This window comes from Carlito syrichta, unplaced genomic scaffold (assembly GCF_000164805.1).
Source record: "Carlito syrichta isolate Samal-C Ts95f unplaced genomic scaffold, Tarsius_syrichta-2.0.1 Scaffold305070, whole genome shotgun sequence".
NCBI classification, from domain to species: Eukaryota; Metazoa; Chordata; class Mammalia; order Primates; family Tarsiidae; genus Carlito; species Carlito syrichta.
Window position 1 is genome coordinate 250,479 of NW_007249166.1, and position 15,694 is coordinate 266,172.

Sequence of the window (15,694 nt, forward strand, 5' to 3'; positions counted from 1 at the left end):
GGAATAGGGATGAAGGGAAGTGGCGATATTTGAGAAGTGTTTAGGAGGTAGCATTATGGGATGTTGTGTCAGACTGAATGTTGAGTAATGAGGAAAAGGGGCAGGTCAAAAGTTATACCCAGAGACACGACTTGGGCCACTCAAGGACATTATGGTGCTATTCAGAAAGATATTGAGTATGTAGGAGAAGGGTATTTGGAAGAAGCAATGCAGGAAGATGAGTTGAGGGACAAATGGAGTTGAGAGTGCTTTAGATAAATAAGTGGAGATGTCTAGTTGGCAATTGATAAATCAGGTATGGCTTAGGTTCAGTTGCTGACACAGAAACTCAAATCACCAACATGCAGTAGTCTGGGTATGGGAAGCCCATGGATGGTATGGTGGCTCCTTGATGTTGGTGGCCATTCTCCCACTGTTTTATTGCTCTGCTATTCTTAGGGCATTGCCCTTATCTCTAGTCTTTAATGGAATACCAGCCATGTATTTTGGAGAACCAGTGGGAAGGCAAAAGGATGAGCACAAGGAAACAAGCTTTCTGTTGAAGTGCATAGCTTGGAAGCTACACACGCCACTGCCACTTACATTCATGGCTGCTCAGCCACAAATCACATCTGGCTACAAGGGGTGCTGAGAAATATGGTTCTCATTGTGAGTGACCATGTGCCTGACTAAAATCCAAGAGTTCTGTTACTTGGAGGGAGAAATGGAGAAGAGATATGCCTCTGCCAAAAGAAAATAACACCTCAAGAGAAGCCTAGGACAGAACCTAGAGGAACACCAATGGAAAGGACTGAACTCATGGGGGGAGGAAAAACACAGGGCAGGAAGGGTTCCAGAATATGCCTCAGCCTGGGATCCACAGAAAGCAGAAAGCAGAGACTAAGGCAAAAGCTCATGAGCCCTCCTTTAGTAGAGAGTGCAATCTGAGGAAAGGAGAACAAATATGAGGGTACATTACTTTGCCAGCCACCACTTAATTGCTCTATCTCGAAGGTGGTCTTCTGAGATGCTGTATGAATTACTGCGAACCAAACAATCCTCAGGCAGTAACAGACCATGGTGGGAAAGATGATGAAGAGGAAGAGGCAAGAATTTGTCCATGAACTCCTCTATCCCATCGACCAAAACTTCACTGCACAGAGTGGCAACTCTTCCACACTTTCAGATTCATGAAACCAGCATCTTGTGCCTAGAGGGCACAGGGAAGGCCCTGGGCTTGTGAAGTGGGTGTGAGGTAAGGCACAGGGGGTGTGTGTCCATGTGAAATTAGTCAAAACCCCCACAGAGTTGGACAACCACTGAGACAGCTAGACAGAAGAGGTGGTCAAGGGAGTCCAGGGCCTAGACACAGTTGAGACTAAGAGGACCTGAGGTGTCCCAATTAAGAGATGTATGGCAGAGAATCTAAGAGTGATTCCAGAAGGCAGTTGTGGTAAACAGTGTCAGATGTTGCAGAGGTAAAGTTAGACAATGACCAATAAGTACTTGTTGGATATGGGATGAAAGCAGATATCTGAGGGTCTTCAGCATAGCCATGTCATTGTAGTGACAGGATGAAGATGTCCTGGGATAAGGAGAGAGTGGGAGTGAAGAAGCAGAGGCAGTAAGTTTAGAACAACTCACTCAAACATTTGACTCGAAAGAAGAGAGACATGGAAGGGTGAGACTGAGAGAAGTCTTTGAGATGGTATCAATGAGCAGTTAAGTGTTGACAGGAGGGAGTCAGAGAGAGGGAGAATCTGAAGACGCAGAAGAGAAGGAATCATGGATAAACTTATGATCCTCAGAAGGCAGGACTGTAGGTTCCAGAGCACAAGTGGAGGAATTGGCGTTTGTTGGGGTGAAGGAGGTGCCTTTCCCTGTAAAAGGAGAGTAGGAAGAGAGAACTGTGCCGGCCCTAACAGATAGTTATCCTTGACAGCAGGAATTTGGGGAAATTCTTAGCTGATGAGAATCAAAACCATTTGCTAAGGCTGAGAAGGAGATAGAGGGGTTAGAGGCTTCAAGAGCATGGAGAATCTTTTAAACAGCTACTTTAACTGACCAGAGAAACATAGCACAATTAGACATTGTATTGAGAGTTTGGTGGGGGCAGTAACCACAAACTTACAGTGTCACTGATATGCACAGACTTGTAATCTTGTTCCTGTGTCTCCAGCAGTCCAGGCTTTCAGTAGTATCCATCCAGGGTTGATGGTTTTTGCCCAATACCTGAAACAGAAAATCAAGGGATCAACAGAACCTGAGATACCAGCAAGAGAATGGTAGATGTGATGGGCAGGACATTTGTGATGGGGACTGAAGGAAGTGAGAGCAAGAGGGAGCCGAAAGACAAGCTAAGCTTAATCAATATTAGTTCCAGTTTCCTGATCATAACTCTGAATGGAGTGCTGACTCCGTGTATGAGGGCATAGCTCACCTTTATTTTTTTCCTTTCCTTTCATCTAGCAAAGGACCTTGTTCATGGTAGGAGTTCAGTATATTCTCTCTAATGGGTATAACAATAAATCTATTTAAAAAATACTACCACTTTGAATTTTAAAACCCAGTAAATGATCAATTGAAATGAATGAGAACTGTACCCCTAGATTCATATGAAGTACTCATAAATAGTACTTAGAGATTTAGACACCTGCACTTGTTTTTCAGCAAATGTGATGATATATTCTATTTTCTAGGTTTGGCTGAGTTAAATTCAGATTTAATAAGGAAGATAAATTAGCCTCAGTATAGCATATGCCAGTGTAGTTTTTTTAATGTTTATTTTAAAGATGTGGGGTACAATTCAGGATTAGGTATACAAATGGTGATTGTACAGGTAAAATCTGGGCCTCACTTTGGTCTCACATCACCTGGTTTGAGATCAGATACCCTTATTAATGAAGTGTGCCCCTCCCCCACTCTCTCCCCTGTAATGAAGTGTGGCCCCTCCCTCACTCCCTCTCCTGCAGTTTCCCACTACTGCCAATACCTTTTTTTATAGTAATGTGATAATTATTCAGGGTCCGCTTATAGGTGAGAACTTGTGGTACTCAGTTCTTTGTTTCTGTGATAGATCACTGTGTATGACAGACTCTAAATCCATCCAAGTTACTGTGAAGTTCATAATTTTGTTCTTATGTATGGCTGCATAATATTCCATCATGTATATGTACCACATTTTTAATCCAGTCTACTTTTGACGGGCAGCATGGTTGGTTCCATGTTTTTGCTATTATGAAGAGTGCTGCAATAAACATGCGTGCACAGGTATCTTTTTTGTAGAATGATTTGAGTTCCTCCAGGTATATTCCCAGTAGAGGGATGGCTGGGTCTTATGGGAGGTTGACTTTTAGATCTTTTGAGAACCACCACACTGTTTTCCACAGAGGCTGTACTAGTTTACACTCCCACCAACAGTGTAAAAGTATCCCCTTTTCTCAGCATCCTCTCCAGCATCTGTTGTTTTTTGTTATTGATGATAGCCATCCTGACTGGAGTTAGGTGGTATCTCAATGTAGTTTTAATTTGCATTTCTTTTATGATTAGTGAGGCTAAGCATTTTTCATGTATCTGTTGGCCGCTCATATATCTTTTTTTGAGAAGCATCTATTCATATCTTTTGCCCACTTTTTAATAGGGCTGCTTGTTTTTTTTCTTTTCAGCTTGTTTGAGTTCCTTGTAGATCCTGGATGTTAGGCCTTTGTCAGATATACAGTTGGCAAATATTTTTTCTCAGTCTGTGGGCTGTCTCCCTGTTCTCTTGATGGTTTATTTGACTTTGCAGAAGCTAGTCAGTTTGAGGAGGTCCCACTTGTCTGTCTCATCTCTTACGGTATAGGCACTTGGAGTTTTGACCAGGAATTGGTTGCGAGTTCCAATTTCCATAAGGTGTCTCCTGCACTAAGGTTCACCAGTGTAATTTTTAAAAAACTATATAGTTGTCTTATTTTCTTAGGTTATAGTACAATAAGCATAATTATTTATACATTTTACATTAACATCGTAGATTATATAAATTATATCATAAAATATGTCCTAAATTGTTTAAAATTAGATAAATGTTCTCAAGGCATGAAACTCAAATTAACTTATTTTTTCACCAAATGCTATTTTCCTCTTAGGAACTGGGAATCGAATGTCATTTTGTGCAAGAAATCACAACCTGGTATGGATGTGAGCCAGATGTCCTTTAACCCCATGAACTGGCGCCAGCTGTGCTTATCAAGCCCAAGTACAGTGAGCGTATGGACCATTGAAAGAAGTAACCAGGAGCATTATTTCAAAGCCAAGTAGGAGGCTTTGTTACTACACAAAATGTGGTGGTTCTTGTATTCATGTGATGTGATTGGGTCAATTTGAAGAATGAAGTGGCTTTATACATACATATATAAAGCTTCCCTCAGTCCCCACCAGCCACACATCACCTGCCTGATTCCTGCCAACATTCTAATTTACAACTTTTGCTTTAGATATTAACTTTGAAGATTTTTGATAATCCCAATGTACTTCATTTAAAACTGTGCTTAACTTGTCCTTTCATAATATATATTTTTAAATCTATCCTTTGGTTTTTATCTCCTTTTTTTTTTAAAGTTATACACACACATACAGACATGCAGCTTATCTTGTTATAACATCTTTCTATATATATAATTACCTTGGAGTGCTTTGCATTTTAAAAGGAATTTTTATTACTAGATTTTCCAGTGAGTTTTTAAAAATATCAAGTTCTCACAGCTTTTTCCATCATGGCTTAGTTTTGCAAAACTTGATTTGCTCTTACTATTTAAAAACATGCTTATTGTTTAGAAAGAACAGTTATGACTTTTTGTAATTACTTTGATGCCTTACTGGAATCTCAAAAATAAGGAACTATTAGATATGAAATGTGTACGGATTATGCATTCAGTCACATTATCCACAATCAAAAGAGTAGTTGCAAATAGTGGAGCCATGGGAGTTACCTGTTTTTTGTTTGGCTTTGGGTTTTTTTGGGAGGAGCTTCCTGTTTAAATAGAAGTTAGTCAAAGAGAAATTCTGTGACAAATGCTCCAGTGATAATGAGTGCCTTTGTGGATAAAGTGTTCAAAGACTCAAGGTGCCACTGAGCTGACCATTTTTAGCATAATCCATGAAGTCAAAGATCAAGAGATGTTGAGCAGGCATACCTTTGAAATTACAATTTTTGAAAAATCACCTTAAGAGAAGTGTAAAGCTAGTAAATAAAATTTTCAAAATGGAGAGCCCTAAGAGAAGTACTTCTTTGTGCTCACTATTCTTTATATCTCAATTTCATTTTTCACAAGGATCGGCTGAATAGTCAAATTTGTCTCTAGTCAGAGTTGACAACACTGTACCTTCTAATAAAGTGAATGATATCTCTATCAGATCCTTGTCAGGTCAGGCAAGTAACTTATCACAACATTCTCTTTATTCGCTTCTCTCGAACATTCTGCTCTAGTTCTGAATGTCAAGTTGTGGCTTTTCTATAAGCAGATAAAGTAGGAGACAAAATGAGTGGATTGTCCTGGTTTCTAAAGCAAGTAGAATTTGAAAACACTTAAGCTTTACATTTGATTAATAGATACTATTTTTATGTGATTATTTTTCAAAATTATTTATCATTCATAAAACATAACCAAGGAAGTTTTGAATTTAATGCCTGAGGCCATGGATTCTTCAAACTAACCTTTATAACCATATTATGGGTTAAAAGTAGGTATGTGATAAATGTGAACATGAATTCTTGCTATCAGAGGTTTCAAATGTAGCTAGCATGCATATATGTTTATTTTGGCCTATGGTGTTTTTTGTATGAATTAGTTGTCAACATTTAAACTTTGAGAGATCTCTCATAAATATCCAGATTAGTAAAATTTGAGAGATTTCTCATAAACATTCAGATTATGAAATTTTGGAACCCAAATTCTCACATATCAACAACTTTCTTGGCTGGAACTGAGTGGTACTTGGCACCTCGGTGAGGGACAAACACTTTCCCACTTGCCACAGTACCCACCAGTCACACATCACATTCCTGATCCACATCAGCATTCAAATTTACAAATTTGGAGACTTCTGAAGGTCCCTTTGTACTTACTTTAAAACTGTGCATAACTTATTCTTTCATAATATATATTTTAAAATCTATCATTTAGCTTAACATTCTTATTTTTTTATATAAGTAGTTATAATACTTCCCTACCTTGCTTACCACCAATATGCAATAGTTGCATCAATGTTCAGTTTCTGTTCATCTCATTGTTCTGATGTCTCTTTTGCCTACAGGTCAGTAAAACTACCTCTAGAAGATGGCTCATTTTTAAATGAAACAGATGTAATTTTCCCCCAGTCGTTGCCCAAAGATCCCATCTATGGTCCCGTGCTACCATTTTCAGCCATTGCCGGGCTAGTGGGTGAAGAGGCAGAAACTTTCAGGGTAATTACCTGGTAGCTCTTCCTATTTGCCTAATAGGTTGCATTCAGGAAGCATGATCTCACTTGATTGTAAGAGTTTAGAGAGGATCATCTCACTTGATTGTAAGAGGTTAGAGAGAGCCAGGCTCAGTGGCTCAGCCTGTAATCCCCCGCCTTTGGGAGGCTGAGGTGAGTGGAATTGCCTGAGCCCACGGGTTTGAGACCTCATCTCTACAATAAATCAGAGGCGGAAGGATCGCCCAGCAGGTCGAGGATGCGGTGGCCGTGAGCGGGCACTGCACTCCAGTCTGGGCGACAGAGCGGGACTCCAACTCAAAAAAAAAGAAGAGGTTAGACAGGATCATCCTGGTTTTTAATACAGATTAGCCATGGAAACTGCAAGAGATGAAGACTCTGTAGTTTTGAGTTAGACAGGGAAGATGATGACACTGCTAACAAAAGCAAGGATCCCAGATGTGATTTCAATTTGGACATACTGAATTTGGGATTCAGTTGGAGATGCTGGGTGGGAGTCAGCAAAGTGGGCTAGTGTTAGGGAGCCGGAGGTGGGACTGGAGACACAGAAGTTAGCATCATAGAACAGTGGGAGAACTGAGAGGGCGTGAACAAAAAGAGAAAGAGGGTACAAGGGAAGAGAAGAGAGTGAGAGCAAGCTTCCTGTCAATCAACAGGGGAAGACAGAGGAGTCTGAGAAGGCACAGTCACAGAAGTAGGAGTAAACCCAGGAGATAGGAACAAGGTCTTAGAAAATCTTATAGGCCCTTTATGGAAGAAAATTTAAGAGGGAGAGTTTGTCAAATGTTGCACACTCATTCACTCATTTATTTAACAAATATTTATCAAGCTCCTCCTATGTAGCAGACACTGTTTTAGCCAATGGAATCAATTATATGGTGACCAAGCACGCATAATCCTCATGGAGCTTATATTCTTGTCAGGGAGACAGAAACAACAACAAAAGTAAAGATACATTAAATCATTGCAAAATATGATGATTATTATAACAATAAATGAGGATGGAGTGGCAAGGAAAGGATTAACATATGTTGGTCAAGGAAGGCCTTTGGTGATGACACCCAGGCTGAGATTTGAAGAATAAGGAGGTATTATTCATATTGCAAGAATGGTAAGAGTGTTTCTGGTGGAAAGTTGCGTGTGCAAAGGCCCTAGGACAAGAAGCGAACTCAGAATGTGTGAGGAACTGAGAAAAGGCCTGTATGACTGGAGAATGATAAATTAAGGGGAAGTGAGGTGTGGGGTGATGTTCGAGAGAGAGACAGAGAACAGAAAGTAGCACAAGTAAGTAAGGCCTTTGGGATGAAGGTAAGGAGCTTCACTCCTCTGACTCTCTTAAACACTTATTCTGCTAATGTTTATATTAAGCACAGGATAGAGAATGTGGAGTTTCCCAGATATTTTTGACCACTGCAGTGAATTAAGCTATGAATATTAAAAATAATTCAGTGTGAGAATTAGTTTATTTAAAAAAAAACTTTGTGGTAGCAAGAAGAAAAGTTACATGCCCTTAGTATTTCCTCTAGTGAATGACAATGATTCGCTTTTTAAGTTATGAAAAATGATTACAGTGAGTCATCTGTATTCATAGGTTCCATATCTATGGTTTCAACCAACTGCAGATCAAAAATACTAGGGAAACAAAATGATGGTTGTATCTGTATCAAATATGTACAGACTTTTATTTCTTGTCATTATTCCCTAAACAATACAGTATAACAACTACTAACATAACATTTATATTTTATTAGGTATTATAAGAAATCTAGAGATGATTTGAAGTATACAGGAGAATGTGCATAGGTCATATGCAAATATGATATCATTTTATATAAGGAACTTGAGCAAGCATAGATTTTGGGGGTCCTGGAACAAATCCCCCGTAGATATTGAGGAAATGACTGTCATTTCTTTTATAGCATTGGTCTTTGCCTTGGAAATATAACCACGTTCAGCTGCAGAGGGGCAGCAAAGTAAAAAACAGAGATCTGCCATCAAGGTTTACATCTTACAAGAATGTTTCTATATTTAGTATTTGGTGCCAAGAACCCCCAAATTTCAATGATCTCAGATTGTTTTTTCGCAGCAGTAAATTTCTACAGAAGCTCTCATCTTTGATAGTCTGCGCCAACGTGACATACCCTATATAAACATTTCGAATATAGACAATTGTCCTTGTTATTTGAAAAATGCTGTAAAATGCCTTCTTTAAATACTTACTCATGGAGTTACCACTTTTTAAAATGCTTGTATTAGATAGGCATCTTTATTTCCTAGGACTTTTGCACTCAGTGCATTTTAACCTTTTTTTGAAAGCAGAAATTTAATGTTAAAGTTTGACATCTCTAAATCATACAGGGAATATTAATAATGCCATACACTTTGTATTTAAGTTAGAAATTCGTTTTCCCAGTAGTTTACTTTTTCATTTTATAGTTAAATAAGGTGAGGAAAATGACTAAAACATTGAGTAATGCCTGTACAATGAATGAAAGCATAAGTAAAAATAGATCTCATGTCTTGATTCCATTTTTTTTTTTTGAATGTTATTTATTGTGACCTGGGTACCACAACAAAGAACTCAATAATGATTTCACCTCTGAAGAGTATTAAAAATTGACAAACTGTGGACTTTTTAAAAAGTACAGAAATTAGTCTCATTGTTTTTCTTACACTAGAAGCGACTTTTCTAATGCTGGAAGAGGCATTACAGACCTTTAAATAGTCCTGAGTCATATTATGTATCTTATTTAGGATATTAGAAACATATCCAGTTTTAAATTGTAGCATGAGAGAAATTAAAGGCAGATGTTATCTGGGAAGAAACTGGATCTAAGGAAATAAATTTAATCTCAAGTGTCCAGTTTCCTTTTTTCATCTATCTTTATAATTTTTACACAGAAGTTGCTAAATAGAAATCTCTTTCATAAATTCTAATATTTTGAAACATATCTGAATTTTTACATTTTAAAACATCAGTATTAAGTTGAACTTCAAATTTTCAAGTTTGGTCTTCAAGTGAGCAAATGTTTGATTTATGATTCTGGAGAACTAAAAAAGAAAAATGGTGTTATTGACCAATGTTTTTAAACACTCCTAGCATTGTATTTTTTAAAAACTTCTCAGAATTTTCAGGACTAAAAATAATTATTTCTGATCACATAATCCATATACTATTATATTCATTTTTAAACGGCAGTGAACACATTTATTGATGAAAGAAAGTAATAAGAAAACGAGCCCAGGTTTATCTTAAGGAAAGAAAAGCCATATACAATATAGTCACCATACCAAGGCCAGAAAATTCCAAGTTGTAATCCTCACATTCTGTTTCATACTCACAGTTTTATTGGTATTGTAAACATGAGATGCATGGTGTTTTTCGTTTGTTTTTAAGATTCTGAGCCTATTGTCATTCCAGATAAGAGTCTTTTGAAATTTATAGACTAAGATTAGACTTAGTCTATAAGTCATCAGGGCAACTCAAAAAACTTTTAAATAATGGTGATTCAGTAAATAACTCTTTTTCTTATGAGTTAAATCTCAGTCAGATACAATAGAAAAGTTGTATATCAGCAACAGCTTAATTCTTTTGGGTGGTTTTGCTTTTTTCTTGGTCTACTAGGTGAACAGATTTTTACTCAAGTATTTATTTTGTACCTATCTATGACTATGAAGGCATGAAATAGACCAACCATAGAATTAAATTCAATCTATCCTTTAAAAATTACAGTGGTGAATACTCATATGTATGATGGTTACCGCAGTCATATTTCAAAGTCCATCTCAAAAGGGAATTCCTTTCTTTCTCCACTTTCCTCACTCCACAAAGAACCCATTTGCTTTCTCATTGAGGCTCCTATAATATTTAAACGCTCTCCTACTACAACCTACCATGCTTTCTGATTCTTCTATTTTTTTGATACTACTACTTTCCTCAAGAAGTGATTATCCTATTGAGAAGAGGGATCCCTTAGACTTAGCACAATTGCTGGTATATAAGCAACACCCAATAAATATTTATTGAAATATCAGTTATGCAAAAATATTGTATTAGTTGAGAATCTAGTAGTAATAGTTACTTGGGCAGTGCCACATTTGCCACTACCTTCAAGCTACAAACCTTGCATAAATTAAAAGAGCAATATATAATATATTATTCAAATAATGTGTATTTATTAGAAAGATGCTTTACATACATCAGGAAGTTTTGAATAGAAAAATGACTGTTAATATAAGCTCACAGTATCCTCCAACTTACTCTGATTTATTTTTTACAGCACTTTTCAACACACACACATATATACACACATATACAATATATAAGACAATATATAAATATATATTGTTATACAATGTACACAATATTTAACATTCTATATTTTTAATTTCTTAACTTATTTTTACTCTCTGTTTCCCCTCATCAGGATGTAAGCTCCACGAAGGCAGGGATTTCTTTGTCTATTTTGTTCTCTGCTACATCCCTATGTCTAGAACAGTACCTAGAGTATAATATAGTAAGTGCCCAATAAATGTTTGCTAGATGAATGAGTACTTGTGTGAAAGAATGAAATAAACATGTAGCTCTTCAGGAATTTTAGAATTTTGTTAATTTGGCCAAAAGCTTACTAAAAATGTTTTCTGTGTCTATGAATATAAGAGTGCCTAAACAAAACAGAGACATTATGTTGTATCAAATGCAATTCTAAATAATAGTGTAGCATAACAAAATGCTCAGATAGTACTAAATACTACATTCTGAATAAATAAAAGTAAGTTGGTATGTTTGACTTATTCAAATAGACAGGAAGGAATACTGCATTAGGGTATCCTCAATTCAATAACCTAATCAGCACTGTGCCCAAAATAGCTGCTGAAGCTACCCTGACCTTCAGGAAGGAGAGCAAGTGATACTCAACTTACAAAGTAGCCTGCTTTGTGCTGACAGAAAAAGGGAGCAGCCTCTCCCTGCTGGACACTAGTATTTAAAGCTGCAAGGGGGCACAGTGCTAAAGTATTGTCAACAGAGATTAAGGCAGAGATTGACAAACTATGGCCTGCTCTTTATGGACCAAGTGTAAGAATGGTTTTTACAATTTTTATGGGTTGTAAAGAAAAAAAAGGGTATGTGACATAGACCTATATGGTCCACAAACCAAAAATATTCACATATTCACTATGTGGTCCCTTACAGAAAAAAATTTGCCCTAGGCCCTTGGTTCATATTGTTTTTAGTCTCCAAAGTCAGTTTTTTCTCTAGGTATATCCCAACGATTTTGTGCATCTTTCTTTTCATGGAATCAAAGTCATGTAGGATGTTTCATGAGCCAAATTAGAAAGTCAGTAAGATCAGGCAAAGGGTCTTCTTCTCTGTGAAAACTAACTAAGCATAAGATTCAGGCTGATTTCTCCGTAGCTCAAGCATATTTGTGCCCTCTACAGAATAAGGAGAGAAAAATGTTGATGAAAGCCTTCTCCAAAAAGGCTGATTATAGTTGGACAATAACTTTTTTAGATTTAAATACCAACAAAAGTCCAATAAGAAACAGTTTAGACAGTTGTTACTCAAAAAACTTTGTCATGAGAATCTATGGCAATAGGAGAACTGAATGTGTTGGCAAGGAAACACGTTATTTTTTCTTAGTGAATTAAAATATAGGGAGAGAAATGGACAGAGGAAGAAGTTCAGTTAGCTCATAGCAAATGTCAAGACCAGTGAGTTTATTTCTGACTATATTCACTGATTTCTTTTGGCAACTGTTCTGATGGGCATTTCTAGGGCTCTTATGCATGATTGTTGTCTTAACACAAGGTTTTTATTCTTTTTCTGCAGCCGAAAGATGATCTATACCCTTTGCTTCATCCAACTATGCATTGCTGGACTCCAACAAGTGACCTGTATGTTGGCTGTGAAGAGGGCCATCTTTTAATGATTAATGGAGACACCTTGAAGGTGACTGTGCTTAATAAGATAGAAGAGGCACCACCATTGGGTGAGAAACTTCTCTGCTTTGTATTCTTAGAAGTGTAGCCATGGATGTTGGTTTTGTTTTCCCTTTCTTAGAGACATCTTTGATCTCTTCTTCTTTATTCTTTAGCTAATTATCAAATTCTATGAATGCTCCTTACAGCTAACTAATCTTTACTGATGTTACTATGTTCCTGGCATTCTGCCATCACTTTATGTGAATATTTCATGTAATCCTCAAAACAACATTATACATAATACAGGTGTTAGAAACATGCCCAAATTCACATAAACTACGGAGCTGACACCTGAATCCAGGCAATACACCACAGAGTCCAAATTCTTAGCCACTATGCTCTTTATATTTTTCTATACATATACCCAATTTGCTGAGTCAGCTGATCATACCCTTTCCTACTCCCTTCCCCTCAATATCTTTCTCCATGTTGACCATCTCTTATAATCCCAAAAGCTGTCTTGGAAATTATCTTTGTGTTGCTTGATTATAATTTTAAAGAAAACCTAGTCTACTCTCCCTTAGCTCTAGTATGTATTTCTGGTCTTGTCAGCTGTGGCCAGGGTTGGACCTGGGTCATAGAAGCCAAAGTTCACCCACTAAAAGTTAGATGTAGACCCTGTGAGGAGAAGGCCTCATCGGGTCAAGCTCCCTAAACCTGTCCAATTCACTCCTCATTCAAATTTCTCTGACTATGCTACACCATGATTTGTATAATATCCGTAGGACTGACCTCATTGACCTTAATCTACATCTGACCCAAACCAGGCAGCTCATCTCTGCCAAACTGCCCTTTTTGAAGATGACTTTGAATGTACAATTTAAGAACTGTTCTACATTGATTTCAAGCTCTCCTTTATCTGACCCTAACGGCTCCATTAGTATTATTTTCTATCACACCCCAGTATGAGTTTTTTGATCTAGCCAGTCATTTCTTCCCATTATTTTACAGACATGCCTTGTAGCTCATTCCCTTGTCACTTGTCTCCTCTGAATCTTCCAGTCTCCAGCTCAAATACCACCCCTTCTGGCAAGTTTTCCACAATTGCAGTGTACCTCATCTACTCTCTTTCCCATTCCCTGGCTCACTTCACTGGCAAAACTAAAGCCATCAGGTTTGACTTTCCTGCCCCATCCCCTCTCCCTCTTCCCTTTACTCTTGCTGTACTTTCCAGGTTCCTCTCTCTAATCTAGCATCCCAGTAGCTCTCTAAAAGGTAAGCTTCTTTCTGGTCTTTCAGTTTCAGCTCCCCCTACAAGAGTCTCAAAATTTCTCACCATGCCTATGCTGTCTCCAAATTCTGTCAACTGGCATTTTTAATTGCCTTTGTTTGGGACTCCCTTCTTTTATCTACTTGATGAAATTATCCTCCTTTTTGGAACCTTCCCTACCCTCGCCCTAAATATTAGGTACCCCTGACTGGGATTCTGTCATACTTTTTTGTTAGAGCCTTAACCTGTACTATCCTAATCGCCCATGTGCATAGCTATCTTTGCCAATAGTCATGAACTCTTTGAAGTCAGGAACTGTGTCTAGTACATTCTTTGTCTCCAAAGTCTAATTCTAGATATTGTGACAAAGCAAATTGGCCCTATGAGGGGGAACCCCCAAAAATCTGGAATTTATTTATAAAAAATTGTGTATTTATCTTACATATTTAAATTTCAGTCACCTTCAAAATTCTCTCTGTTTGATGCAATACACCTATCAAGATGCTTTTTCCACTGCTCAAAACCAATTTAAACTAATCAATTTTGATGCCTTTTAGTGCTTCTGCCATTTTTCATTTCACCTCTTCAACATCAACAACACATTTTCCTTTGGGAACTTTTTTCATCTGGGGAAACAAAAAACAGTCACTCGGGTGAGACTGGATGAATAAGAAAAATGAGGCATGGGAGTCATGCTATTTTTGGTCAAAAACTGCTGAACATTCAGCATGGTGTGAGTAGGTTGTTTGTGTCGATCACCCATCATGAAATGGACAAATGCATTAAAAGAATCTCAACAACAACAACAAAAAAATCACTGAAGCCGAACACAATTTCTCACAACAGTGCTAGCTGGTACACTGGTGCCAATGGGTTCCTAGAACACTTACCTAGCCGGGGAAGTCTGTACTACAAGGGATCTCCCCTCCAAAAGATAATTCCAGTTTTTTAGGGGGAGAGGGCGGGTTCCCCTTGTATTCATTTTTGAAAAATTAATTATAAAACAATCTCATTTCCAAAATACTATCATATTTTTAATATATTTTACACAATTTAGGACTTAATCATATGTCATCTATATTGTTCACTATTTCCTTCCTGCATACTGTTTTCTATTATTGTCATGGTATATCAAAAATGCTTTCAAATAAATGTTTATCAAGTCTCTGCAATGTAGAAAACACTAAGCAAGGTGCCTTAGAGGCTACATAGTGACAAATAGTCTCATAATTCCCATTCTCAGGAGATTAGATTTCATTAGAGAGGATGAGAAAAGTAGACAAATAACTACAGCCAGGTAGATTAAGATGATTTTTATTAAGAAAAAGCTTCACAAAGTGCTATGGGGATTTAGATGAAGGAAACAGTCCAAGATAAGTCATTTTGAAAGTGGCACTTGAATTGGGCCTTGAAGGATGGGTTCACAGGCAGAGATGTGAGTAGGTGGATTTTTTTTTTTTTTGAGTCGGGGTCTCTCTGTCACCCAGACTGGAGTTCAGTGGCATGATCATGGCTCACTGAAACCTCAGCCTTGTGGGCTTAAGTGATCCTTCCACCACAGCATCCCTAGTAGCTGGGATTACAGGCGCATGCCACCATGCCTGGCTAATTTTTTGATTATCTGTAAAGACAAGGTCTCACTATGTTGCCGAAGCTGATCTTGATCCCCCTGGGCTCAAGCAATCCTCTTGCCTCAGCCTGCCAAAGTGCTGAGATCACAGGTGTGAGCCATTGCATCCAACCAGGTAGGTGTGATTTTTGGCAATGGTTTTTGTATGGACAAGAAAGCATGGGGAATATTGAAAAACAATAAGTGGTCCAATTTGTCTGAACCCTCAAGTGTTACAAAAAGTAGTAGAAGGCACCTATACTATATCTGGCCTTTCGTTTGCAGCTGAGGTGTTTGTACTTAATCCAGCGGACATAAAACCTCCTGAATGGGGATAGCCCAATTAGACTTGTGCATGGATAGATTCAGCCGCAGTTCAAGAAAGAAAGATCCTAGAAGTAGGTGACTCTCAGAAGCAGGCACCCGGACTAGGCCGGGAGTCATAAGGACTTGGA

At 37.8% G+C, this 15,694-nt stretch overlaps 1 protein-coding gene across 1 annotated transcript in view; it reads left to right on the forward strand.

Moving 5' to 3' along the window:
• CFAP43 (cilia and flagella associated protein 43) overlaps window positions 1–15,694 on the forward strand; it is a 136,255-nt gene that overhangs the window by 12,603 nt on the left and 107,958 nt on the right. Inside the window, exons 4-6 of the mRNA XM_008061089.2 lie at window positions 4,104–4,271; window positions 6,271–6,421; window positions 12,269–12,428. Of these exons, the coding sequence (XP_008059280.1) occupies window positions 4,104–4,271; window positions 6,271–6,421; window positions 12,269–12,428 (479 nt within the window). The remainder of the gene's footprint in view (window positions 1–4,103; window positions 4,272–6,270; window positions 6,422–12,268; window positions 12,429–15,694) is intronic.